Source organism: Panthera onca, chromosome D2, assembly GCF_046562875.1.
Source record: "Panthera onca isolate mPanOnc1 chromosome D2, mPanOnc1 haplotype 2, whole genome shotgun sequence".
NCBI lineage: Eukaryota > Metazoa > Chordata > Mammalia > Carnivora > Felidae > Panthera > Panthera onca.
This window is the reverse complement of record NC_138349.1, coordinates 48184156-48209479: the sequence shown is the minus strand read 5'-3', so window position 1 is coordinate 48209479 and position 25324 is coordinate 48184156. Positions and strand designations below refer to the sequence as shown.

General features: G+C 45.2%; 1 protein-coding gene and 1 pseudogene across 2 annotated transcripts; one reads left to right on the top strand and one right to left on the bottom strand.

Annotated features, from left to right (window-relative positions):
- Positions 1-1216: 1216 nt before the first annotated feature.
- Positions 1217-1483, top strand: LOC132684651 (small nuclear ribonucleoprotein E pseudogene; annotated as a pseudogene).
- Positions 1484-15070: 13587 nt separating this feature from the next.
- TMEM254 (transmembrane protein 254) lies at positions 15071-23669 on the bottom strand. Of its 2 annotated transcripts, none has more exons than XM_060642352.3 (4): positions 23522-23669; positions 21322-21425; positions 21073-21132; positions 15071-16759 (listed from the first exon to the last, which is right to left on the bottom strand). In XM_060642352.3, the coding sequence occupies exons 1-4, from the start codon at positions 23609-23611 to the stop codon at positions 16639-16641; spliced, it is 375 nt and encodes a 124-aa protein (XP_060498335.2). In that variant the 5' UTR covers positions 23612-23669; the 3' UTR covers positions 15071-16638. The 2 variants fall into 2 exon arrangements, with proteins under 2 accessions (XP_060498335.2, XP_078290598.2); XM_078434472.2 differs by lacking the exon at positions 23522-23669 and adding an exon at positions 23135-23389.
- Positions 23670-25324: the final 1655 nt, after the last annotated feature.

Below are 25324 nucleotides of genomic sequence, written 5' to 3'. Positions count from 1 at the left end.
AACGTTAGCCACAAACTTAACATGAAATGAAATTCATTTGCCTTGATTTATAACACCTGAGTCTGAGACACTGTGAAATGTGTTTAAAATATTAGAAATTTTAGGGGCACCTGGGGTGGCTCAGTCGGTTAAGCATCCGACCTTGGCTCAGGTCATGATCTCACGGTTTGTGTTACACTTTATTTTTCTCCACTCAGTTTTTAGAGATCTTTCCATATCAGCACATAAAAGTACTTCCTCCTTCTCTTCATTTGACAGCTGCATAATATTTTATGATATGCCGTCACAGATAAAGCTGCAGTGAAAAACCTTGTCTGTATATTACTTGCGTGAATCAGAATATATCTGTATTTCTGGGTCAGAAGCTATACGCATTTGCAATCTTGATTAATAATGCCAAATTGAGTTATAGAGGTGACTCCAATGTTCACTCTCAACAGCAGTATGTAAAAATGCCTTTCCCCTCACACAAGTTCCAGATTGTGTTATAAAACTCTTAGGTGGTTTCCTCAACTACAGGTGGGAAATTGTTTTCTGAGTAGAACTTTAATGTATTTTATTATGAGTGAGATTTAGTATCTTTTAAAATATCCGGAACTACTTGTATTTCCTTTTCTGTGACCTAGATATTAATATCATTCACTCCTTTTTCTGTTGTGTTGTAAAGCTTTTCCTTATTGAATTGTGGGAGTTCTTTACATATTAAGGACGTTCCCCTTTGTCTATGTTATGAATTCCATATATTTATCCCAGTTTCATCATTGTCTTTTTAGTCTGCTTATAGTAATTTCAACATTGAATTTAAAATTTTTATATAATACAGGGGCGCCTGGGTGGCTCAGTGGGTTAGGCGGCCGACTTCGGCTCAGGTCATGATCTCGCGGTCCGTGAGTTCGAGCCCCGCGTCCAGCTCTGTGCGGACAGCTCAGAGCCTGGAGCCTGTTTCAGATTCTGTGTCTCTTTCTCTCTGACCCTCCCCCATTCATGCTCTGTCTCTCTCTGTCTCAAAAATAAATGAACGTTAAAAAAAATTTAAAAAAAAATAAAAAATAAAATAAAATTTTTATATAATACAGTTTACCAGTATTTCTTTTTAATGTCCTTTTATGACTTTTGTGTTTTATATCATAGTTAGACAACCCTTTCCCACCATAAGCTTTAAAAAAAACTACACAGTATTGTGTGTGGTCTTTGTCAGCTTTCACCATGGTGCACCATGGCCCGGGGTCACAAAATGTACAAGGTAATCATAGAGCCCATCAACCTCATCTTCAGATACTTGCAAAATGTATCTTGGATTCCAGTGTGGCCTTATGAGCAAGTAAATTCAGAGAGAGGGCTGTATCATTGGTTTTGATGAGTGTATGAACTTTGTGTTAGATAATGCAGACAGACTCATTCTAAAACAAAGTCGAGAAACCAACTGGGTCGGATCATGCTAAAAAGAGATACTATTACCCTGTTCCAAAGTATCTCCAACTAGAAATGATTGGTGAAGTGAGAAATTCTTGAGAAGGCAAATATACTTTGTTTTTTTAAAAAAAAATTTTTTTTAACATTTATTTATTTTTGAGACAGAGAGAGACAGAGCATGAACGGGGGAGGGGCAGAGAGAGAGGGAGACACAGAATCGGAAGTAGGCTCCAGGCTCTGAGCCATCAGCCCAGAGCCTGACGCGGGGCTCGAACTCACAGACCGCGAGATCGTGACCTGAGCTGAAGTCGGATGCTCAACCGACTGAGCCACCCAGGCGCCCCAATATACTTTGTTTTTTTAGGCGTGCTTCAGAACAAGTCGTTCTGAAACACTTGTTCATAATTGTTTTGACTACCTTTACGTTGTTATCAGATGACAGCAAATGTTGTGGGATTGTTTTTATTAAAAAAATAGATTCTTGTTTCTAATATGACTTTTTTTTTTTTTACATTTGAATCTCGAAGTAAATGTGCCTACCTAATTTCATATGTTTTCAGATGGCTATCTACTTTCCCCAGCGACATTAGTTGCACAATACTTGTTTGTTTCCTTTACTGATTTAAAAAGTTGCCTTCAGCATATACCAAACTCCTATATACTTAGATCTGTTTCTGGGCTTCCTATTCTGCTTATCTAATATGTTGCTGTATTCATGAGCCCGCTTTTCATTACTGAAGCTTTGTAATGTGTTGTGCTATCTGATAGGAATAGGTCCTCTCTGTCTTCTTTTCCAGATTTTCCCCCCGACTCTTCTTGACCCTTTCTTTTTTTTATGGGATCTTCAGGATCAGCTCTTCTGATTATAAAAAGATCCCGTTTGTGTTTCCTTTGCAGCTTATTTAATTTATAGAATAATTTAGGGCAAATCGACATCTCCATGATCTTGATTCTTCCCGCTCAAGAACATAGAACGTCTTCCCGCTTGTTCTACTCCTCTTTTGAGGCTCCCAATAGCATTCCCAAATGTTCTTCATGGAGATTGTATCTGTTAGCTTTTGCTGTATAACAACCCATCCCCGAACTTGATGGTTTAAACATCATTCTTTAGCTCATGATTCTGCAGGTTACCAATTTGGACTGGGCTCTGCTAAGTGGTCCTTCTGCTTGTCGCCACTGATCTCAGGTGGGCTCACTGATGGACCTGTAATCAGCGGCGGGACAGCTGGCACTAGGAGGTTTTGATGGCCTTGTTTGAGAGGATTAGAATAGCTTGGGACTCTGCATCGTATCTTACCTTCCAGAAGGCCAATTTGGGCTTTCTGTGTGATGTCTCATATACATTGAGATTTGGGATTAGCTCCTGGAAACTATATGCAAAGTTGCATGTGCACATTTGTCTGAGTATGTGTGCGTACTCAGGGCACAGGTCCCATGCTTTTGTCAAATCCCGAAAGGGGTCCATGATCCAAAAGAGATGGAGAACCAAAGGCTGTGATCCCGCTGCCACAGAATTGAGATAAAGGTTTTTGTTCTCCCTTCTCAACGGCATGAAGCATCTTCCAACCTTGGGTTCTGAAGCAATCAATCCTAAGTCACTGGGAGCCGCCCTGAGGATGTTACTATCCTGCCCATCCTCAGTCCGATGGAAGTAACCTTTCTCCCGATCCTCTGGGCTGAAGCCTCATTCTTTCAAGCTCAGATGGGCCTAGTACTGACCCATCACCTCCTGATGGCTCCCACTTCCTCTGATGTTAGCCTCATATTCTGCTGGTGGGAACATAAATTTGTACAGCCTTTGTGGAGGGCCATCTGCCCACATCTACGACAACGTTACATGTACATGCCCTTGGTTCTGCAATTCCACTTTCAAGAATCTGGTCCATAGGTAATGAATCGAATGCACAAAAATGGTAGACAGTATACTGAGGAGATGCTAAAATGAAGGAACTCTGTCTACGTATGCCAGAATGGAATTACCTCCAAGACTCAGTGTTGCAAAGAGAAAGCAAGTTTCAGAAGAGCATTCATGATACAATCCCGTTCCTGACCAAAGTGTGTGAATGAGCGCGTGTGCATATATATCATACTCTTTCACGCATGCCCATCCATACACCCATTGCTCATACCTAGAAAACTAACCTGACATTCAACTGGTGAGAGTGGAATCTCTTCAACACAGAAACTGGGATGAAAGTGAGGTCCTCGCATGCCTGGGAGCTCTACGTGGCCGACGGCACGTTGTTGATCGATCCCACGTTTCACTACAAGCATGCGATACATTTGTAATAGCAGTAGAAACAACCCCTGCTGCAGTCAAGCTCCTCTTTCTCCAGAAAAGGAAACTGAGGCCCCGAGAAAGGGCCTTGCTCAAAGGCCAGCCAGTGGGTTAGCAGCAATGCGTGGGGGCAGGGAGCAGTTGAGGAAGCAGGGTGGGAAGAAGAGGGGAGCAGAGGAGGCCCAGCCCGGGAGACTGTAGGAAATGCACTGAGCCTTATGGGAGGGCACAGGAGGGGCTGGGCCCTGCCTCCCTAAACTCTGAGAGTTCCCTTGTCCAGTCAGCAATGGAAAACAGGGCTTTGGGCCCTAGTTCTGTGGCATTGGGCACAGTTCCTGAGTGTGATGGGCCGGTGAAGGCGGCCATGACGCCAGCTGGAGCTGATGCTGACGACAGTCTCTACATCTGAGGGTGAAGTAGGACCTGTAGCAGGTGACAGAGACCAGGGTGCAGAGGCCCAGACCCACTAATTCCCCCTTCAGCAAACATGTCCTGTGAGGGAGTCCTGTCATCACCCCCATTTTAGAAATGGATTGAGAATGGATAAGAAGCCTGCCCAAGGTCACACTGGACTCCAAAGCCTGCTCCTGACTGTAAACAGTGCTCCAGACTGTGGAAGTGGTGAGGAAACAAAGGTGAGACAAATGTAGCTTAAATTAAATCTCCTTAAAGCCTGCTGCCCACTGATAGACACCTAAAACCTGCTGAGCGTGACCTTGCTCAAGGAACTCAGGGCTGCCTTACTTCCTTAAGGTTTTTGTTTCATTAAAGACTAAAAGTAATCTTATCTATCTAGACAGTAGCTACCCCTCAAGGGCCTGAAAACCTTGCTTTCAAATTCCTTAGGACTGTCCCTAACCCCACTAACTTAAGAGTATATCATCAGTCACTCCCCACAACCCCAGTGCAGCTCTTTCTGCCCACGGGTCCTGTCCCTGTGCTTTACTAAAATCACCTTTTTGCACCAAAGATGTCTCAAGAATTCTTTCTTAGCCGTTTGCACAAGAACCCCATCAGAAGGACCGCTTGCTAAGGGGCTGGTCCTCACGCCAGCATGTGACCTAAAGTTATATAGTCCTCGGACACCCTTTCAATCATACTGAAATTAAGAATTTTGCACGTAAAATTTGGAAACCACTGAACTAATAAGAGACAGGAAGGAAGGAAGGAAGGAAGGAAGGAAGGAAGGAAGGAAGGGAGGAAGGAAGGGAGGAAGGGAGGGAGGAAGGAGGGAAGGGAGGGAGGGAGGAGGGAAGGGAGGGAGGGAGGAGGGAAGGGAGGGAGGGAGGAAGGAAGGGAGGAAGGAAGGAAGGAAGGGAGGGAGGAAGGGAGGGAGGAAGGGAGGGAGGGAGGGAGGAAGGAGGGAAGGGAGGGAGGGAGGAAGGAAAGGAGGAAGGAGGGAAGGGAGGGAGGGAGGAAGGAAGGGAGGAAGGAAGGAAGGAAGGAAGGGAAGGAGGGAGGGAGGGAGGGAGGAAGGGAGGGAGGGAGGGAGGAAGGAGGGAAGGGAGGGAGGGAGGAAGGAAGGGAGGAAGGAAGGAAGGAAGGAAGGAAGGAAGGGAAGGAGGGAGGGAGGGAGGGAGGAAGGGAGGGAGGGAAGGAAAAAGAAGGTACAGGCAAATATCTTTGCCCTGGAACAATTCTGCTTTTCCCTCAGTTCCGTAGGACTGAAAGGGTAGATGAGCGGGGGATTCTAAAGCAGAGTGGGGTCACATGTCTCTGACTGAGGCATAAATTTAGTTTGTAAACTAAGTGTTCCAGTGACTGCAGTTCCCTCGGGGGTGCACGTGAGCAGGAACTCACAGCCCTGGCAGATAAGCCGAGGCCGTTGCGGGGAGGGGGGGGAATTCTAGCGGGCTGAGGACTTGGGCAAAATACAGTAGGCAGGAATATGTAATTCGGGGTCAATTTAGTGAAGACGTGTGCTTAAAAGCAGGAATGCTGATTCAGGATCAGTACGAGGTAAATTTGGTTGTATAGGGGTGAGATTAGATTCAGAGTTTTAGAACAGACAGGAATTTAAATAATTACCAGCCTTGTGAATCTCCAATTAGTTGTGGTTGATCCATGTGCCTTCATGCGAAAATGCATCTAGTCAGAAATCAAAACCGGGGGACTGTCAGGGACGGACAGACGTGAGCTACCACAATAACAGGGCTGAGCTGAAAACAAAACAACACAACGTCAAGCGCCGACCTGGAAGTCGGGACGCAAGGGGGTTTGTTTTCCAACTCTGACACTTAATGTGCTGTGTGAGTGTGGGTAGTTAGCTCACCCCTTCTGGGCAGTAGTCTTCCCTCTGTAAAGGGAGGTGGAGGGTGAAAGGGGCCCAGAGCACTGGGGTTCTCAGCACGGATGACCACACCTTCCTGCTCTTGGCAGCATGCCTTGGGAAAGCATCCTTGTTGGCAAGGATGTCTGCATTCCGCTAGCTCAAGTGGGAGCAGTCGTATCGCCTTGCACTCGGAACCCAGGCCGGGCAAGGCATGCCTATCCTGGTGGTGACAGAGGCTGAAGGTGGAATGAAGGGTGGTGGTTAGGAAGTGGGGGAGTCAGAGCAACATGTTGTCAACCTCAGCTCTGAATGTCCTCTGCAAAACGGGAATGTTAATCATACCTTAGATGAGATGTGTGTAAGTGCTTAGAACAGTACTGGGCACGTGTTACCTACTTAATCAATGATAGTTAATATTATTATTATCATTATTATTGTTTTTATTATTCAAAGTCAAATCATAACTTCCTACCTAATGTAGGAATTCTCTCTCGGGCCATGTTAGACAAGTGGTTATTCTCCTTCTTCTTGAATACTGCCAGTGACGGGGAACTCACTACTTATCCCAGTAAATCCTTGCACTAGTGATTAGTGCTTCTGGGATTTTAAAGGAATTTTAAAGCTGGAAACATATAAACCATCAAATTTAAACTGCCTCATGAGGAAACCCAAGTGCAGGAGATGAAATTCTTTGTCCAACATTGCCGGGCTAGTCACATGGCAGTTGTATCCTCCTCTGCCCCCCTATCTTATTAAGTCCATTTTCCTGAATGCATCTGAGAGCCTTGGTGCTGCACCCACCAGTGCCCCCCACCCTCTCAAAGAACAATTCCTGGAGGCCCCAGGCTGTGTTCGCTGGGCCTCTTCAGATCCCAGACTATATTAAAGGTTCGCTAATCCATCCGTGGACCCCAGGACGAGAATTATTTTGGAACATTTGAATGATGAACTGGGTTCTCCTTGCTACATTCTGCAAGGCAGTCCCCTCACCCTGCCCCAATATCACATGAATGGTTCCTCTTTGCCCCATTTCTGGGCATACCCTTTCAGTTGCCCAGCCCTCTCTAGTCCCAGTGGCCTCTTTTATTTTTTTAATTTTTTTTCAACGTTTATTTATTTTTGAGACAGAGAGAGACAGAGCATGAACAGGGGAGGGGCAGAGAGAGAGGGAGACACAGAATCTGAAACAGGCTGCAGGCTCCGAGCGGTCAGCACAGAGCCCGACGCGGGGCTCGAACTCACGGGCCGTGAGATCATGACCTGAGCTGAAGTCGGACGCTCAACTGACCAAGCCACCCAGGCACCCCCCCAGTGGCCTCTTAATCTCCACCTCGATCCTGCTTGAATGAAGATGCCTGGTCTCTGGCTCACAGGCCCTGAAGGCCAAGGTCCATTTACCTACCTGTTCTACCTAGTGTGGAAGCAGGATGACCTGCTTCAGGCTATCTCCCAAGCTAGCTGGCCCTTGCTCAGACTCATGCTCAGATAGAAATGTCTTTCCTACTAGATGCCATTTCAAAGAGACATTTCAAATGGATCCCTTGCTTGAAATATACTTGGAAGAATTTCTTTAAAAAAATTTTTGTAATGTTTATTTATTCTTGATAGGGAGAGAGAGAGAGACAGAGTGTGAGCAGGGGAGAGGCAAAGAGAGAGGGAGACACAGAATCCAAAACAGGTTCCACGCTCTGAACTGTCAGCACAGAGCCTGACGTGGGGCTCGAACTCATGAACTGTGAGATCAGGACCTGAGCCGAAGTTGGACGCTCAACTGACTGAGCCACCTAGGCACCCCTAGAAGGAATAACATCTATATAAGAAGTTAGGTGGTGGAGTCCATTTTGAATATGTATTTCATGAAGCAGTGTATTTCATTGTGAATATATTAATCCCAGGGAATGATTTTATTAGGTTTACGTCTGTCATCCAGAACCAATGGGCCATGAATGCCCATTACAAACGTAGGCTTGGGACTCACAGGGATCCGGACTTGATTCCTGGTTCTACCACTCACTGGCTCTGACTGTTAAAGAGCTACTCAATTTCATCAGACCTCAGTTTTCTAACCTGGAAAATGGGAGCAGCGCCTACTTCCCAAAAGTTAGTGAGGATTCAAGGAAAGAATGCAAGCAAGGCTCTAAGCATAATGCCTGGGTCACAGGGAGAGTTCAATTAATGTTTGCTCTCATTATTATCAACAGAGAAGCCATTCTGTGAGATTCCTGCAGTTTCAAATGATATCATGGGATTACTTAAGGAATTCGGGTCTCTGGCCAACAGTGTGTTTTGTAATAGGCGTGACAGGACACCAGGACAACGCCAGTGACATGTGGAACACTGAAATTTCATAATGTATTTATTTTCAGTTTCCTAGGAAATATTCTGTAATACCAGAACATAAGCCCGGCCAACTCGCCAACATCGCAGATGTTAAAGTTTCGCAAAGGCTATAAATACCCCTATTCTGTATACATGTGCAACATATTATTGCCGCCTCTTTAACCAATAGCAAGAAAATCCCTAGGTCTGCGGAGTGTTTATAATATTTGTACATTGCTATGGAGACGGCATCAAAGGCAGGGACCCATAACATGAACGGGACGTAGGGGTTTAGGGCAGCTAACAACGACGGAGATAATTCTCACTCTTCGTGCATCATTCTTGGATAACATTTGTAAAATAGTTGGGAGGTGAGGCGTGCTGTTGAGAACAGCACTTTGGATGTCTGTTCCAACACCGCTGACCTGCAGCTTGGTAACATATGGAGGAGTCAGGGACCTAGGTCTGCCGTCAAACTGGTTGTGTGACCCTGGTGGTGACGTCACTGGCACTCAGTTTCTCCAAAGCTAAAATGAAGGGGGCGTCTATCTGAACATTTAAGCAGTCCCTTCCAGCTTTCTGATTACAAGAGGGCCACAAACATGATTTCATCTCATCTCCTCTGTAGTTTAACGCCATTCTCTCTAAGTTGAGCAAAACTAAGATTTTTTAGTTGGCCAACCTGGACTTTCTTTTTCTACTGTTACCTGTCTTGTTCACAGACAGACAGGTTCCAGCTGGCTCTCATGTTGAATTGGAGACAGATTTTTCCCCGCTCCAAAGGAGCATACAGATTTTCTTCCCTCCAATGGAATGTGGGCAACCCAGCTCTTGTTGGCAAATTGTCAAAAGTTAAACAAGAATCAGATTAAGTTCCCAAACACACACTGTCCTGGAAGTCCTTCTGGAGACCAAAGTCTAGTAGCAATTGGCATATTGCAACATGATCTGGTCTTTAAGTCTTAATATATCACAATACCACTCATTTACATTAAAGATACTTGCTCACAAAACAACGTACATTTTGCAAGAATGCATGCCCAGCAAACACACTGGAATTGTTGCCTGGGAGTGGGGGCAGGCAGGAAATGGGGATAAAAGGAAACGAAACAAGGGGCGAGTAGACATTGAGACTCAAAGACATGATGAAACTCACCCAGGGTGACATAGGTAATAAGTACCAGGTAACAATGTGAACAGAGCTGTGGCTCAAAAGCCAAGGACCCTACTCCATTACAGCTGCCGCCTTTCATTCTTCAGGGGAAACAACAGTAACAAAGGGGTGCAGTGTGACTTATTTATCAGTTGTCTCAGAGGGTTGCTATGTTGTTATTTTTCCCTTGGAAAGTAAAGTATCTGCAGGATTCCCCCTTCTGGAGCTTTCTCCTGATTAGATCTTATCTTTTTTGGGTGGCTTCATTTCCCAGTAGCCGGAAAGGTAAGGTAAGGTAGTTCAACTTGAGTCTTCTGGGGTTATATCAGGGGCACAGCTCTGGCTCATGGAGATTTTAGAGGACTCTGGAGCGTTAGAAAGCGGAAAATTTTACAAAATCTGGTGCTTCGCTCGATATACCACTCTCCCGGGGATGGGTTCCCCCAATCTTTTGCCAGGTGTTTTGTGAAAGGGCCTCAGCCCATTTTTGTCTGGAAAATCTACGCCGTGGTGGGCATCTATCTACCACAGGAACTGGTACCTAAGGAAAAGGTGAAGTAAGAACATTTATTTGTTTGCATTTGCAAAATTACACACAGGAGGGATAAATCAAAATTAATGATACCTGTTACGGGTAAGGGTAGATAGAAAGGTTGGGGCACCCGGGTGGCTCAGTCGCTTAAACATCCAATTCTTGGTTTTGACTCAGGTCACGATCTCACAGTTTGTGGGTTCAAGCCCTGCATCCGGCTCTGTACTGACAGTGTGGAGCCTGCTTGGGATTCTCTCTCTCTCTCTCTCTCTCTCTCTCTCTGCCCCTCCTCCTGTTTGCCCTTGCTCTCAAAATAAAATAAACTTTGAAATAAGCTAACTATGCCACTCAACAACATTAGTACCCAGCAAAGTTTTTCTTAAAGGTCCCGAGCTGGCTCTTCAAAATGTAAACATCATGGAGGCCAGTGCCCCACACTGGGTTTATAATACATAAAATTTAAAAGAAATCATAAGTGGGGCGCCTGGGTGGCGCAGTCGGTTAAGCGTCCGACTTCAGCCAGGTCACGATCTCACGGTCCGTGAGTTCGAGCCCCGCGTCAGGCTCTGGGCTGATGGCTCAGAGCCTGGAGCCTGTTTCCGATTCTGTGTCTCCCTCTCTCTCTGTCCCTCCCCCGTTCATGCTCTGTCTCTCTCTGTCCCACAAATAAATAAAAAAAAAAAAAAAAAAAAAAAAGAAATCATAAGTTCATTGTGATACCTCCAATATTAAACGAACAAAAAATGAAAACGGGTGGAACAACGAGAAAGGAAGTCTTTTCTTTTTAATTTTTAAAAAGATTTATTTTTGAGAGAGAGTGTGTGTGAGTGGGGACAGGCGGAGAGAGAAGGAGACACAGAATCCAAAGCAGGCTCCAGGCTCCGAGCTGTCAGCACAGAGCCCAACGCGGGGTTCAAACCTACAAACCGCGAGATCTTGACGTCAGCCAAAGTCGGTCACTTAACCAAGTGATCCACCCAGATGTCCCAAGGAAATCTCTTCTTTACAGAACGTCAACTAATAAACGTAGAAGAAATGATGGAAATAGGAAAATCACCAGTTCATAAACATCATGGTAAAAAATTGGTTGAGGCAAGAATCACCAATGGATAATCATAATGGATAATCATCAACGGGTAGGGAATATGTGGTCATGTGGTATTGAAGTGTCGGTCCACACATCTCTTATTAACTCAAAGGGAGGGAAAATACCTTTCACTGCGATGCACTGAAAAGGACCTGGCAGTGTTCCTCCCAGCACGTTTAATTTCAGTCTGATCGCGAGAAGGCGGGCAAAATTGGGGGCCATTCTGCAACATTGCCTGGGCCTGGGCACTTCCAAAATGTCGGTCGTTAAAGGCAAAAACCAAAACCAAAAAAGGCAGAGAACCCTTCTAGGTTAAAGAGACTTAGGAAAGCTGACAGCTAAACAGTATGTGTGATTCTGGACGGGATCCGGGACCCTCCCACCCCCATCATCCCTAAGGCTCTGAATGATGTTATCAGCACAAGGGGGGAGATTCCAATCTGAACTATGTAGAAGATAACATTACATTTCCTGGGTGTAATAATTATGTAACACAACGCTTCCGCTCTTGGGAGATGCACACTGAAGGTGAAGGGCAGTGGTGTCTACAAAGACTCTCAGATGATTCAGGGGGAAAAAAAGAAACAATTATATATGGAGGGACAAAAAGAGAGGGATAAGGCAAACACAGCAAAATGTTAAAAACTGGTGAACCTGGGAGGTGAAGGGTATATGGATGTTCTCTATACTCATCTTGTAACTTTTCTGAAGGCTTACAACTTTTCGAATAAAAGCAATGATATATATCCTATTTCTGTTCTTCTGGGAGTTGTACCTAGTTCCTCAGCTCACGTTTTACTACCCCAATCATTTTCTTATTTTTTTTTTATTTTTTATTTTTTCCAATCATTTTCTTAAACTGATCAGTAGATTTCCCCTTAAAAAGGGAACTATTTCAATTTAACATCAAGACCAGTTAACTTACCGAGTGCCCGCCCTCCCCCCTGCACACGCGTAACCCACACAGAACCTGCATTTCTGCAAGGTTTCACGTGACCCATCTGCATGGGTACATTTAACAAGCACAGGACGCATCACTGGTGATTACCAGCCTTCCAATAAAACTATTGTTCAGTACGATACAGTGTATGAAGTTGCTTTATCTAGATTTTTTCACTTAAGTTTACCATTCTACTTTCATCCCAGCCGCGATGTAAAATTGATGGAACTGAGGTCCAGGAAGGTGACAGACTTGCCTAAAATCTCGTGCCTGGAGCCAGGTGAAATGCCACACTTCAGTATCACTGCGTAGTGTAATACCCTTAAATTGTTAACAGTTTGCTGAATGCATCATTAATGTGCATGGTGAGTTAGGTAATAACGGTGCTTTATTCTCATACGTATCAGAGGAAAAAAAAATATAATGAACAAACCAAGCAGGGCATTTCATAGTTATTCTTCCCTAGGAAGATTTCTTAAAATGAATTCATGTGTAGCATAGGCATGACCAGCCTTGCGGGGGTGGTCCCCACATGCCTGAGGGTTAGGGAACACTTCCCTATCTTATCATTACTCTCCTTTATAGCAACATCAAAGCTTTGGTGGCAGTTTTTATCAACTAAGTTCTGTTTACTAAGAACGGCTTGTGCAACCTGTTGGTACAAAGAAAAAGTGAATGTAACTCCCAGAGACAGAGTCCCCAGCCCCTGAAGGGGAACAATAGAGACATGAGCTGGAGGCAAGGATGGTGATTTAAAAAAAAAAGAAAGAAAGAAAAAGCTACACAAAGCCTGGGAGCTTGAGGCTGACCTTGAGGCTTCTAAGACCTTGGGCCTGACAGATCAAGAGCCACAGGTACGGGACAAGTGCTCTCCTCTCCCACCTGGGCCCCAGGGTAACCCCCACACTCAATATATGCACTGGCATTGGGTCCAGCCCTGCCTGTGGAGAAGGGCCGGATCAGGCTACAAACCAGGCAGTGATCGCCCTACTGTGGAAGGAGTTTCCCATCCTGTTGGCAGAAACCTCCTTTAGAGGCTTCCCCACTGTGTGTCCCAGCTCCCCGCCCAGAGAGACCCAATAATATCCAAACCCAAAACAACCTAGGGGCTGGTTCCACCTTGGAGAAGCTGCCGGCTCTCTCTCCCATTTTGAGAGCATACCTTCGTCTTAGGAAACTGCTTGGTGCTCGCTGTTTCCTTTTGGCTGGCTGTCCTTATTGCAGCGTGGTTCCCCCATGTGAATCTTCTCGTGGGAAATCCAAGGACTGAGACCTCCATTCCCACAATGCACTCTCTCACCCTTGACACTTACATGAACATTTCCCTGACAGTACTAGGGAGTCAAAGGCTTTTTCCCTAAGCCACCTTTATGCCTCACTACAAACAAAAAGGAGGCAATCGGTAAACTCAATCCTATCAAGAAAGCCTAGTAGCCATCTTAAAATGGTCATAGAAATGACAAATACAGTATTTTGAATAGGATTTTCAAATATCCGCTATGGAATCAAAGGATAGTGTTCTTCCTCATAAAGAGAAATGTGAAATGACAATTAGTCTCTCACTTGTCTAACCTTGATGAAGAGAGAACCCTAATTCCCAATTTGAGGCAGACAAGGAGCCTTGCGGACAGATGCCTCCTATGCTTACACAGACATTACTCAGCTGCCCTACCAGCATCTTTTTGCCTGGGCCAATAAAGGGCAGATCAATGATATCTATGCCAAACTAAGAGCTTTAATTAACAAGGTTCCAGGAAGGGTCCAGGCAAAGATAAAAACGTGATTGCAGGGTTCTCTAATCTCAACGGCAGGTGCTCAGACTGTCCTTGTGTGTCTTCAGACCCCCCGTGTAAATACGTACGGCCCGCAGATGGCAAGCTGTTTTGCCAAAGAACCTCCATCTGGAATAGGACCTCTTAAGCCCAAGACTTGTTTTAAAACCGTGGCTTGAAAACATGTTTAGACGTAGACTGCATGGAGTCCTAAATAAGTTGAATGTTTATAAGGAGAAACTATAAACAGGTCTGTTACTATTTAAGTGGTGAGGTCATTAGTTTTTTCCATTAGTCCTTTCTTTTTTGTTCTTCCAAACTACACATGCTCCCAACATCTTCGGGGTAGGGGCAGGAGAAAACAGGTTAGTTTGTCTGCCTCCCACGGTTGCTTCCATTAAGGTGCTTCTGGTCCTTTCTCATCCAAACTCAACAAGGATGTTTCTCCCCTATCACCATTACAGCTGCAACACAAAGCCAACAGATCTCTGTATTTGTTTATTTTTTGCTTCACAGGCTTAATTTCTATGCTCCTGGGGTGCAGAGGAGGGGAGACACACAAGATCCAGCTGAGGTCTGGCCTCTCCATGTGATGTTGTTACTTCACCTCGATGGGATGCAGTTTATGGGTCTACAAAATGACCTACACTGTGTGCTCATTAAGATCCTTTTTTTGCTGTAAGCCAGGATAATACCCGCAAGTGAGATTATATACTTTTGGCATGTAAAAGAGCACAAATATTCCTCTTGCATGCTGCATAGACTGTATCAGATGCTGAATGAAATATAAATGAAAACAAAAGGGGAACACTCCTACAGCGAAAGGAGACACTCACGTCCACCGATGACTCTGTGTGCATGGAGGTAAGCGGGCCCTGGGCAGCTCTGTAAATATAACGAGGAGCATATGCCCTGCAACTAGGGCATTCTACGTTTGTTTTTTTTTTCTTTTTAAACGTTTATTTATTATTGAGAGACAGAGACAACATGAGCATGGGAGGGGCAGAGAGGGAGACAGAATCTGAAGCAGGCTCCAGGCTCTGGGCTGTCAGCACAGAGCCCAACGCCGGGCTTGAACTCGCAAACCGTGAGATCGTGACCTGAGCTGAAGTCGGACGCTTAATCCACTGAACCACCCAGGCGCCCCTCTACGTTTCTTTATCCATGGAAAAAAAGCCTCAATATCTGAACTGTACAAACAGTTCCATAATAGAGTCTACCTAGAAAAGAGTAAAATCAAATGTGCGACAATAACAAAACTGACATACAAAAAAGTATTTGAATAGAAATGGCAATTCACAGCATTTATTCAAGTTAATCCATTTTATTCAATAATCTGCCGTATCGTTGCTGTCACCATTACTGTAATAGTCATTACTATTTCTCTTTTGACAGGGCCATGCGTTTAAAAAATCTGGGTTGGATTTCCATGATGTTTAACTCTATGATTAAAAATCTGTCTCTTCACCAAAAGGCAACCCCTTCACCACCAGAGAAACTGGACTGAGATTTAGTTGTAGAAAGTGATCGCCACCAGAAACAATTCATAGTCCATCATCTCTCAGGGTTGTACTTTTACTTGGGGCCTCTTTAGGGGTGAGCGGGCTGCCTCTCATAAACGTTTGCTTAAAACAGGTAACATGCCCTCCTGCATCATAGAAGGAAAATAAGGTCTAGTCCCTGGGGAACAGATCCTCCTGGGAAGGAATCTCAATGGCTCCTAGGTGACTGAGCCATTCTGGCCAAGGTCAGGGGACGGAGTCAGTGACCCTTCTGCCCTGACCAGTCAGTAGTAAAAAGGTCTAATCAGGTGAATGGGAGAGGTAGTGGCTAGCTTCCAGTTAGAATCTCTAGCTCAGGAACATCTGTGTTAGAGTAAGCCAGAGCAGGAGGGAGATGTCAGAGTCTGGAGAAAATGACTAAGAAAAAGATACAGGTTTCCTAATGGGGAACCAACAGAAAGGTGGCGCTACTGGCCAAGGGCAGTCCTGTGCTTCTCTCTGAGAAGAGAATACACTGAGTGGGTTCTGCAGTTTTCATAGAACAACTGGAATGACACTGAACACGTGGAAAGTTGCATCGGTTTCTGTCCTTTGTTCGGAAAACACTGGTAGGACACCTGTGTGCAAAGCAATGGGCCAGGTGCTGAAACAAAAATAAATCTGAGATGTGATCCTGCCTGGAAGGAGCAATCCAGCAGTGGCCTTCAGACCCTTGCACACCACAGAGTGCTATGTCCTAGAGGCCGCGTGGAGGGAAGGACGGCTTCGGGCTGGCAGGATCAGGGAAGGCGTCCCCCAATCCTCTCCTCTCGGTGCTCAGCATGTCCTCTGTGTCTCTGTTACTGCTCAGCCTGGCCCATTCCATGCACCTGCTCATCTTTCTGATCTTTTCTTGGTGGTGTGAGAAAAGGAAGTTCAAGAGGATGAGATCCTGCCTTACAGATGCCTACCGTGTGTGGAATTGAGGTGTTGTGGAAATGTCACTCTGTCTTGGTTCAGAAAGGTGGAAAAAACTGGGGGAAAAGAGAGCTGAGATGGGGTTTACTCAGAAGGTGGGAGCAAAATTATACCACCAGACAATTCTGGTGCACAGCTTAAACCAGACAACAGAATGAGCACCAGCACTGCCAACGACCTCAAGAAGGTAGCTGGAAACCCTCTGCCTAATAGTCTGTCTACAGAACTGGGAAGCTTAAATCCTTTCTTGTCATCCAGTCAAGCTCAACCAGAGCATATGAAAGAATAATGACTAACTAGACGGTCTTCAACTTCTGCAAAGTAGAAAGATCAAGTAAAGTCAGCATCTTCCTTGCCCCCAAAACAGTGAAGTGGAAGGCCAAAAGTGTAGAGAAAGCATTTGAATATCTTCCTTAAGTTTGTTTTTGGCGTTTTGGTCTGTAAGCAATTAAGATGGAGAGAGATGCCACCCCGAAGAGGAAAGTTTGTAGGAACCACAGCACTTGAGCCCGACCGTCCGTGATGCCTTTAGACCTAAAAAAAAAGAAAAAACAAAAAAGAAAAAAAAAAAACTTAACCACCAGAATTTTTATGTTATGGTTTCATAAGAGTTAGTCTTCCATTTTTTATTTTTTTAATTATTTATTAAAAAATTTTTTAAGGTTTATTTATTTTTGAGAGAAAGAGATACAGAGTACAAGCAGGGGAGGGGCAGAGAGGGAGGGAGACACAGAATCCAAAGCAGGCTCCAGGCTCCGAGCTGGCAGCACAGAACCCGACGTGGGGCTCGAACCCACGAACCATGAGATCGTGACCTGAGTCGAAGTCGGACGCTTAATCAACTGGGCCACCCAGGCGCCCCTAGTCTTCCATTTTCTTAAAAAATGTATTCCTTCTAGGGGTGCCTGGGTGGCTCGGTTGGTTGGGTGTCCAACTATTGATCTCGGCTCAGGTCATGAGTTCAAGCCCCACATCAGGCTTTGCACTGACAGCATGGAGCCTGCCTGGGATTCTCTCTCCCTCTCTATCTGTTCCTCCTACTCTCTCTCTCTCAAAATAAGTAAAAAAACTTTAAAAATATATATATATTCCTTCTATCTACTTTCTTTAGGTTTATTTTTGCCATTTTCCTCTAGTTTCTTAACTCACATGGTTAGTTCATTTATTTTCATTTTTCTTGTGCATTCAGGATGGTACACTCTTCCCTCAGACGCAGTCTGGCTACTGCCTAGGGCATGGAATTATGAAACTATTTCTCGGGGCACCTGGGTGGCTCAGTCGGTTAAGCGTCTGACTTCGGCTCAGGTCATGATCTTGCGGTTTGTGAGTTTGAGCCCCGTGTCGGGATCTGTGCTGACAGCTCAGAGCCTGGAACCTGCTTCGGATTCTGTGTCTCCCTCTCTCTCTGCCCCTCCCCTGTCTCTCAATAATAAATAAATGTTTAAAAAATTTTTTAAAAAAAGTTTCTCCTGTGACTCTGATGAGCAGAGGGTTAAAAAGCACTGGGATGCCTTCAGAGGAAGAGTTTTGAAGGTTGACCAGATGTAAATCCTAGCTTGGCCAACTACCAGCTGTGACGGCTGGGCAAGCCACTCCTCTCTTAGACTCTGTGTCCTCCTCTGAAAAACAGAAGTATCAGTATTTATCCCAGCAAGTTTGGAGACGATTTAGGAGATAACATACACACAGTGCTTAGCCAAAAGCCTGGTTCATGGAAATAATAAACACCCGGCTGCAAACTAAATTGCTTGAAACAGAGCTCAAAAGAAAATGGCCTAATGGGAGTGAATGGCTTGCTGGTCTCATCTGTATATAAATAAGTCTTATGTGGATGAATTCTAATTTAGAATAGTATACGTAGAAATGATATTGTTTTCCACACTAACAGATTAAAGGAGAAAAATCCTATGATCATCTGGATACATGCAGAAGCATCTGAGAAATGACAACATCCATTCTGAATACAAGTTCTCAGCTAACTTAGAAACAGGATGGAACTTCCTTACTCTAATAGAGGAGGTCTACGTGACTCTAGAAAAAACAGTGCAAAATTTGAAAGCTTTCCCTTTAATCAGCAACAACACAAGGGCCAGGATATATGAGGAATTCATGTTCATGCAGTATTATTTATAATAATAAAAAACTAGAGACTTAAAAGTCCATCAGAGGGGGGATTTGTGAAATACAGTGAGGCACAGCCATGGAACAGAATACTATGCACTAATAAAATGAATGAGGTAAATTTATAGGTGTAGACATGAAAATAGGCATATGAGACAATGGAAAGTTACGGAAGAGTTGATATCTACATTTATATATATTATGGTGGCTACGAAGTCAAACACATAGACCAATCTTTTCTCTGGTTAAAAGGGATTCACCAATTCCTTTTTATGGCTTGACAGTGTGATTTGGGAGGTTACAAAAATACATTCACTTAAATTCATTCATTCATTCATTCACAATTCAAATGGAGTATTTATTCTGATGTACGGTGACTAATGATATACTGCAACATGTGAGACCATAAAGAAATAACTTCAAGAACATAATAAGAGTGACCTCACCTCTCTATGCCTGCTCTTCCTCTACCCTTCAAAGACTTGGATAGCAGGATGTTAAATTTGAGTCTTTCGGTTTTCACTAGAGGCTCCAAATGCCCATAACAGAACAGGCGTCAAATACTCCAACACTGTAAATTCGAGGGGTTAGACCACACGCCTCCAAGCTAAGATTTCAATGCAAGGCTGAAGGGGCCAAGTGCTGCGGCATTTCCCGTCACAAGTCAGACTCAAAGAACAGCTTCAACAGACCCACTTGGAGAGCCTGACCCGAGTCCCCTGGAATTTAGGGGAAGAGATTAATATCTGACTCTAAAGTTAAGACTCAGGTAAAGCTTGCCTGATGGGAGACCAAACATACATGACTGCAGTGGGAAGTGCATGTATCTGCCGATTATCCCACTGGGAGGACAAAGAAGCTGTTACTGTGAGCCATCCAGATCTGGTGGAAGGCCACAGGCGTGGGTGGGCTGAAAAGGGACCCTGGCCCAGAGGCCCTAATTGAAGGGTAGAAGAGATCTCAGTAAAAGAAAACTTCCCCTCAACCACAGATCCTGAAGGGAAACTGCAGGTGGCAGGCTGGAGAAGGCAGCGGAAGGAACCATCAAGGGAAATGCAGAAGGGAGACTGATCCCCAGTGATGGCTGCTTTCTCAAAAACCCACCGGGCCTCCGCCGGAGAAAACGAGCCAACACCGGGCATGCAACATCCACAGCCCCCAGCTGCCTGACCACAAGGCGGACCGTGCCCTGTTTCCCCAAACTTACTCCCACCCTGGTGGGCCACAAGCAGCTGTCGCTAACAAATAGGAAAAAGAGGTGGCCCGAGAGAGAAGACACTAACTACACTCTCTTCCCTAGGGCAGCCTCCTGAGCCCCAGCTGGATGAGAACAGACACTTTTGACTTTGGTTAACAGTTTCATCGTTTTAATAAATAGCCTGGACTAGACTGGATTACATCAGAGAGTGACTGGAAAACCTATGGAACCACTTCAGATTTCATCCACGGTCCAGTGGGAGGCAGACAATAACCCATAGGGTGAGTGTAACTGGAGAGGGGTGAGAAAGAATAAAGCAGCTTTCTGCTCCTCTCCTAGAAAGCCCAGCTTGTTTCATAAATCAGAAGACAGAGTGACATAATCTATTTAAAGCACTTAACAGGGGTCTGGCAGAGTGTGCACCCAATAAATATTAATTACTTTTATTATTAAAAGATAGTTGTTATAAAGTATCTTAGTTCTCACCTTTACAATACAATAATAATAGAGGTGATAGTTCATCTCGACCAGAAAAAAATTAATTGCAAAGTAAATTTGGCATGACGGTAACCATTGCTTCATGACAGCATGCTGTCTCTACACGCTTACGTAAAGTACTAATGGAAAGAGAATCTTTCCAAATATGCTCACATAGTATTAACTTATGCTGGCATCTGCTGAGTAGGGTCTAGTCCAGAGGTTTCTTTTTTTTTTTTAACTTGCAGAATTAACCCAGAATTATTTGTGGAGCTTGAAAACAAAGAACATATTCCCATTTCTGAAGCAAGGCCTACCAAATCAGGATCTCTGGGTCTGGAAACCAGACATGTGTATTCTGAGAAAGCTCCTCAGGTGATTCAGTCATGAAACTAGGACTGAGAATCTGAGAATCGATGGCCTATGCCCATAACTTGGCTCTTTTTCTTTTTTTATTAAAAAAAATTTTTTTTTAGTGTTTATTTATTTTTGAGAGAGAGAGAGAAAGGCAAGAGCACAAATAGGGGAAGGGGCAGAGAGAGAGGGAGACACAGAGCCTATAGCAGCCTCCAGGCTCTGAGCTGTCAGCACAGAGCCCGACGCAGGGCTTGAACCCACGAACTGTGAGATCATGACCTGAGCCGAAGTCAGATGCGCAACCAACTGGGCCACCCAGGCTCCCCTAACTTGGCTCTTTTTCAAACTAGAAAGCAAACTCCAAATCTTCTGTTCTAGTTGGGGCTATTTAGAGAATTTTTTTTTTTTTTAAATGAGAAAACCATCTAAATTAAGTAGCTCATTAGTTGACTAGCCAACACAAATGAAATGAATCCATTTGTTAAATATTTACTGAGCACTCCCTCTGGGCTAGGCTCAGTATTAGGCATGGTGATTCAACCCCACCCTGAGAATGCTCTTGGCCTACAAAGGCATGAATTATTTAAATGTGGCTACTCTTAACTTACATTAGATACCAAGAGAAAAATGATAAAGACCTATTAAAAACAGTTACTTGCAAAAAACAAACAAACAAAAAAACCCCAACACTTACTTGCACAAAACCATGGCATATAAGGCCTCTCCCACGTGAATCAGCCAGGCAAGCCAATACCTGAAACAAAAGTCAGCCTTGCTTAAGGTGATGGTTATCTGCTGATGAAATCTAACACAGAAACCTCAAAAAGAAAGGTGCCTTAATGTGAACCAGCAACACTCTTAGATATCTAAAGGCAAGTGCAGGCCTTCCAGGTCTTCGGTAGGGCTGGAGCTGGCCACACTCCACTTCCGGAGCTCTCCTTACCCACTGCGCAGGAGGGTGTGATGATGGTCCACCAAGTACTGTGTGAAGAGGCCCAGCGGCCCTAGGCTCTGGTAAGGAATACTCTGAGGCCAGAAGACAACCCACTGAAAGAGAATCAGAGGCACAGAATACCTATTAGGGTGCTGAAATCAGCACAGGTTTATTTTTCAAAGAAACTATGAAATAACCCAGATTCTACAAAAACAACTAAAGACCAAAGAAACTCTGAATTAAGTCATTTGGGTTTCCATTCTCCACTTCTGTTTTCTTTTTCTTTTTTTGAAGTTTTATTTATTTAAGAGAAAGAGAAGACAGTGCGAGTGGGGGAGGGGCAGAGAGTGAGGGAGAATCCCAAGCAGGCTCCACACTGTCAGCACAGAGCCCGATGTGGGCCTCGAACTCACAAAACTGTGAGATCAGGACCTGAGCCTACATCAACAGTCAGACACTTAACTGACTGAGCCACCCAGGTGCCCCTCCACTTAATATTTCCTAAAAGTTATCTGGTTGGGAGATTTATGACAAGGAAGCTGTGTGATTATCAGACTCAGTGTCCAGGCTGGATGATTCCTATTCTTAATGAATTCCACCCAAAACATTATTTTTATACAGGTTACTAATAAATGTTTAAGTTTCTGCGTCCTTGGTAGCTTCTTTATGACGGAAGCTACAGCTTGAACAAAACCCCCATTTAACTTAGAATTCCTTCACTTCTTTCACTCTTCCTACCTCTAAAACTGGGAATGATCCACCTCAGAGCTGAAAAGTATGTGAGCCAAGTTTGTGAAGTGCTAACACCAACTACCTAATCACATTAGGTTTGTGTAATCTGATCGACTTTCCTTTAATCTCTATCTTGTAACCTCTGCCAGATTTTTCTGAGAATAATTAAATGCCAACAGGTCCAAAACGTTATTGTCTCATTCAGATCTCAGGCAAGAGCAGTCCTACCTCTCCCATTATGTTGTAACACATCTAAAATTTAAATAAAGCTTAAAATATCACTGCACCTTCCAAAACCAAAGGGAATGGAAGGGGCAGCACCTACCAGCCCCATAATATCCCAATTTGAGGTCCCCAACGCTTTCCTCCACCTATTTTTCTAACTAGTCAGGAATGCAGAACCATAGAACAGAAATGCACCTTTGCAGAATTTCGGTTCAATCCCTCCATTTTACATATGAGGAAATCAGAGTCAAGGAGCTCAGATTTGACAACAAACAACACTGTGGACACGACAACACACTTCTAAGCCCCAGTGTCCAAGGATCTCCCCGTCAAGATCCAAATAGATTTCCCTCTCTTCAAAATTATACCAACCTAGTCCCCAAGCTACTTTTCCAGGCATCTTTCCCATTATCCTTTAAACGAACTGTCAGCCAGACAAAAGTCGCTCCTCTCTCAGCAGAGATCCCTTCTTCCTGATACCACATCTATGCCATAACATTTATATCCTGTCTATCCCTTCTTTAGGTTTATCCCCGTTTTCCAAACAATTCTAACTGCCTCAAACATTCTGCTTCGGAAGCCCTATTCTGAGCCGGCAGGCCTACGGCAGCCTGTCAACGTGAATTCCTCCTCGGTGAACTCTACTCACACCCGGTTATGCCGCAGTTAAGTGTGGAGGGGCGAGGACGCAAAGGAGGGACAGGTGGAGTAGAAACCATCCCTTGAGCCCACCGACCTTCCGCTTACGATAGTAACCTAGGCAACCGCCGGACGCGCAAGCGCGAGACCTCGCTGCCTGTGCTCCCCTCGCCCTACGAGGGCCTGGAGGGCCCAAATAGATGCACCACCCCTCCCTACTCCTCACCGCGAAATAGCCCAGTCCCAGGACGGTGACCAGCGAGGGCAAACGTCTGGCTCGACGGAAGTAGCCAGAAGCAGCCCTGCCGGCCTCGGACTTCGTCACCACCATCTTGAAAGATCTACACACTGAATCGTGGGATGGGGAACCATCCCCGCCCCCGCCCCCATCCCGACAAAGCCTGGGCAGCAGGTTTCTCAGGACCGCGAGACCCGGGAGAGGCGCGGGCACACGAGTGCGCCTGCGTCTTCTTTCCCGGGCCCGGTCCCCGCCCCCGGGGCTCCGAGCCTTATTGCGCCTGCGCGACCCCTCCGGCCCGGCTGGTCTGGGTCCTGCACTCGGAGGAGCGCTTGCTCCGCTCTTCGGACCGCTCAGGGCGGCCGCTGCCCTTACCGTGTAATACCCAAATGAAAGGATGATGACGGTGAACCACAACAGACTGCCCCTCTGGAAGTACGCTTTACCGCCTGCCGCTGTCCCCATGGTTGCGGCACTTCAGCGAGACGGCGAGGCGGTGCGCTCCGCTGCGCGCGGCGAGGCGGGGCGGGGCCTGGGCGAGCGCTCCTCCCTCCCTCCTTACTCCCGGGAGCCCGAGGCACCTGCGTGTTGGGAAACTCGGATAGCGAGGCTTGCTGGCCTCTGACCTGCTGGGCCGGTCGTCGTCTCGCAGGGAACACGCCCTCTGTGCATGTGCCTTTCCCGGGCTTAAGAGGAAAGTGTTGGAATAGATGGTGCTTTCCGCCTCCAATAACCACGAGTCTGAGTGAAGGGATGCTTTTCCTCTTCATTAGTGAAGATGTATCATACTGCACAGCACTTGTGAGCAGGGGCTGTGGAGTAGACGGCTTGGGTTTAAGTCCTGCCTGTGCCACTCATTTGTGGCTTAAGCCTACACTAGTCACTATTAAATAACAAAAATTCAAGTGAGTAATTGATCAAATTGGCTTTACTGAAGGATTCCTGAGTGGGGCAGCGCCCATCTAGCAAATCAAAAGGAGCTCTGCTGAGCTGCAGAAAAGGCTTTGGGTTGTTTGTTTGTTTTTAAGGTAGAGAGAGGGCATAAAAGGAATTTATTACCAAGGATTGCATTGTTTTAGGCAATGCATCCCTGCCAAAGGGTAAGGGGTTGACCGAGCTATTCCAATGTGGCTGGTTGAAGTTCACATCCGGGGAGTGGGATGGAGAATGAAACTGCAGTTAAGATAGGTATTGTCTTGACATGGGGTCTGTTTCTTCATCTGTATAATGGGAATATATCTATTCCTACCTCAGGGCTTTTCGGTGGATTAAATGAGTTAATACTTACCTATAATAACAGCACTCACAAAAGTCTCTCGCCCATAGTGCTTTATAAGTTTTGATGATAATTCCTGGGCCTTTGCATCAGACCCTGTGCTAAGTGTAATTCTGAAAACAACTCTACACAGCAGATTATTGTCCCTCACATGAAAGAAGAGGAAACAGCACATAGAAATGTCCAAAGTCATGTAAGTGGGCAGGAATACTGGAAATCAAGTGGTAGCCAAGCGTTCTGGCACTCTTAAGGACCATGCTCTATGAGGTGTGGAATATTTCCATAACTTCTTTCGTTGACATGGGAACAGCCAAGGTTCTGTGTCTTCATTTTTTAACATGAGTGTACTGGACTACCTTTTTTTTTTTTTTTTTTTTAATTTTAAAGTTTGAGAGAGAGCACAAATGCACATGAGTGCAAGAAGGGGAGGGGCATAGAGATAGAATCCCAAGCAGTCTCTGCACTGTGAGCACAGAGCCTAACTTGGGGGCTTGAACCCACGCATGAACGGTGAAATCATAACCTGAGCCGAAATCAAGAGTCCCATGCTTAACTGACCGAGCCACCCAGGCACCCGTGGTCTGGGTTTTAAAGAATGAATTCCACAGGGCACCTGGGTGGCTCATTCAGTTGAGCGTCCAACTCTTGGTCTCTGCTCAGGTCTTGATCCCAGGGTCATGGAATCAAGTCCTGCTTCGGTCCCTGTGCAGACAGCTCAGAGCCTGCTTGGAATTCTCTCTCTGGCCCCTCTCCAACTCATGCACGTGTGCTCGCTCTCGCTCTCTCTCAAAATAAATAGATAAATTTTATAAAGAATGAATTCCAGGATATGTGATGCAATCCATTTCCCAGATAAATCACAGTGCCTGTCAACATTGGAGTTACCAGTCCTAGACAGCTTT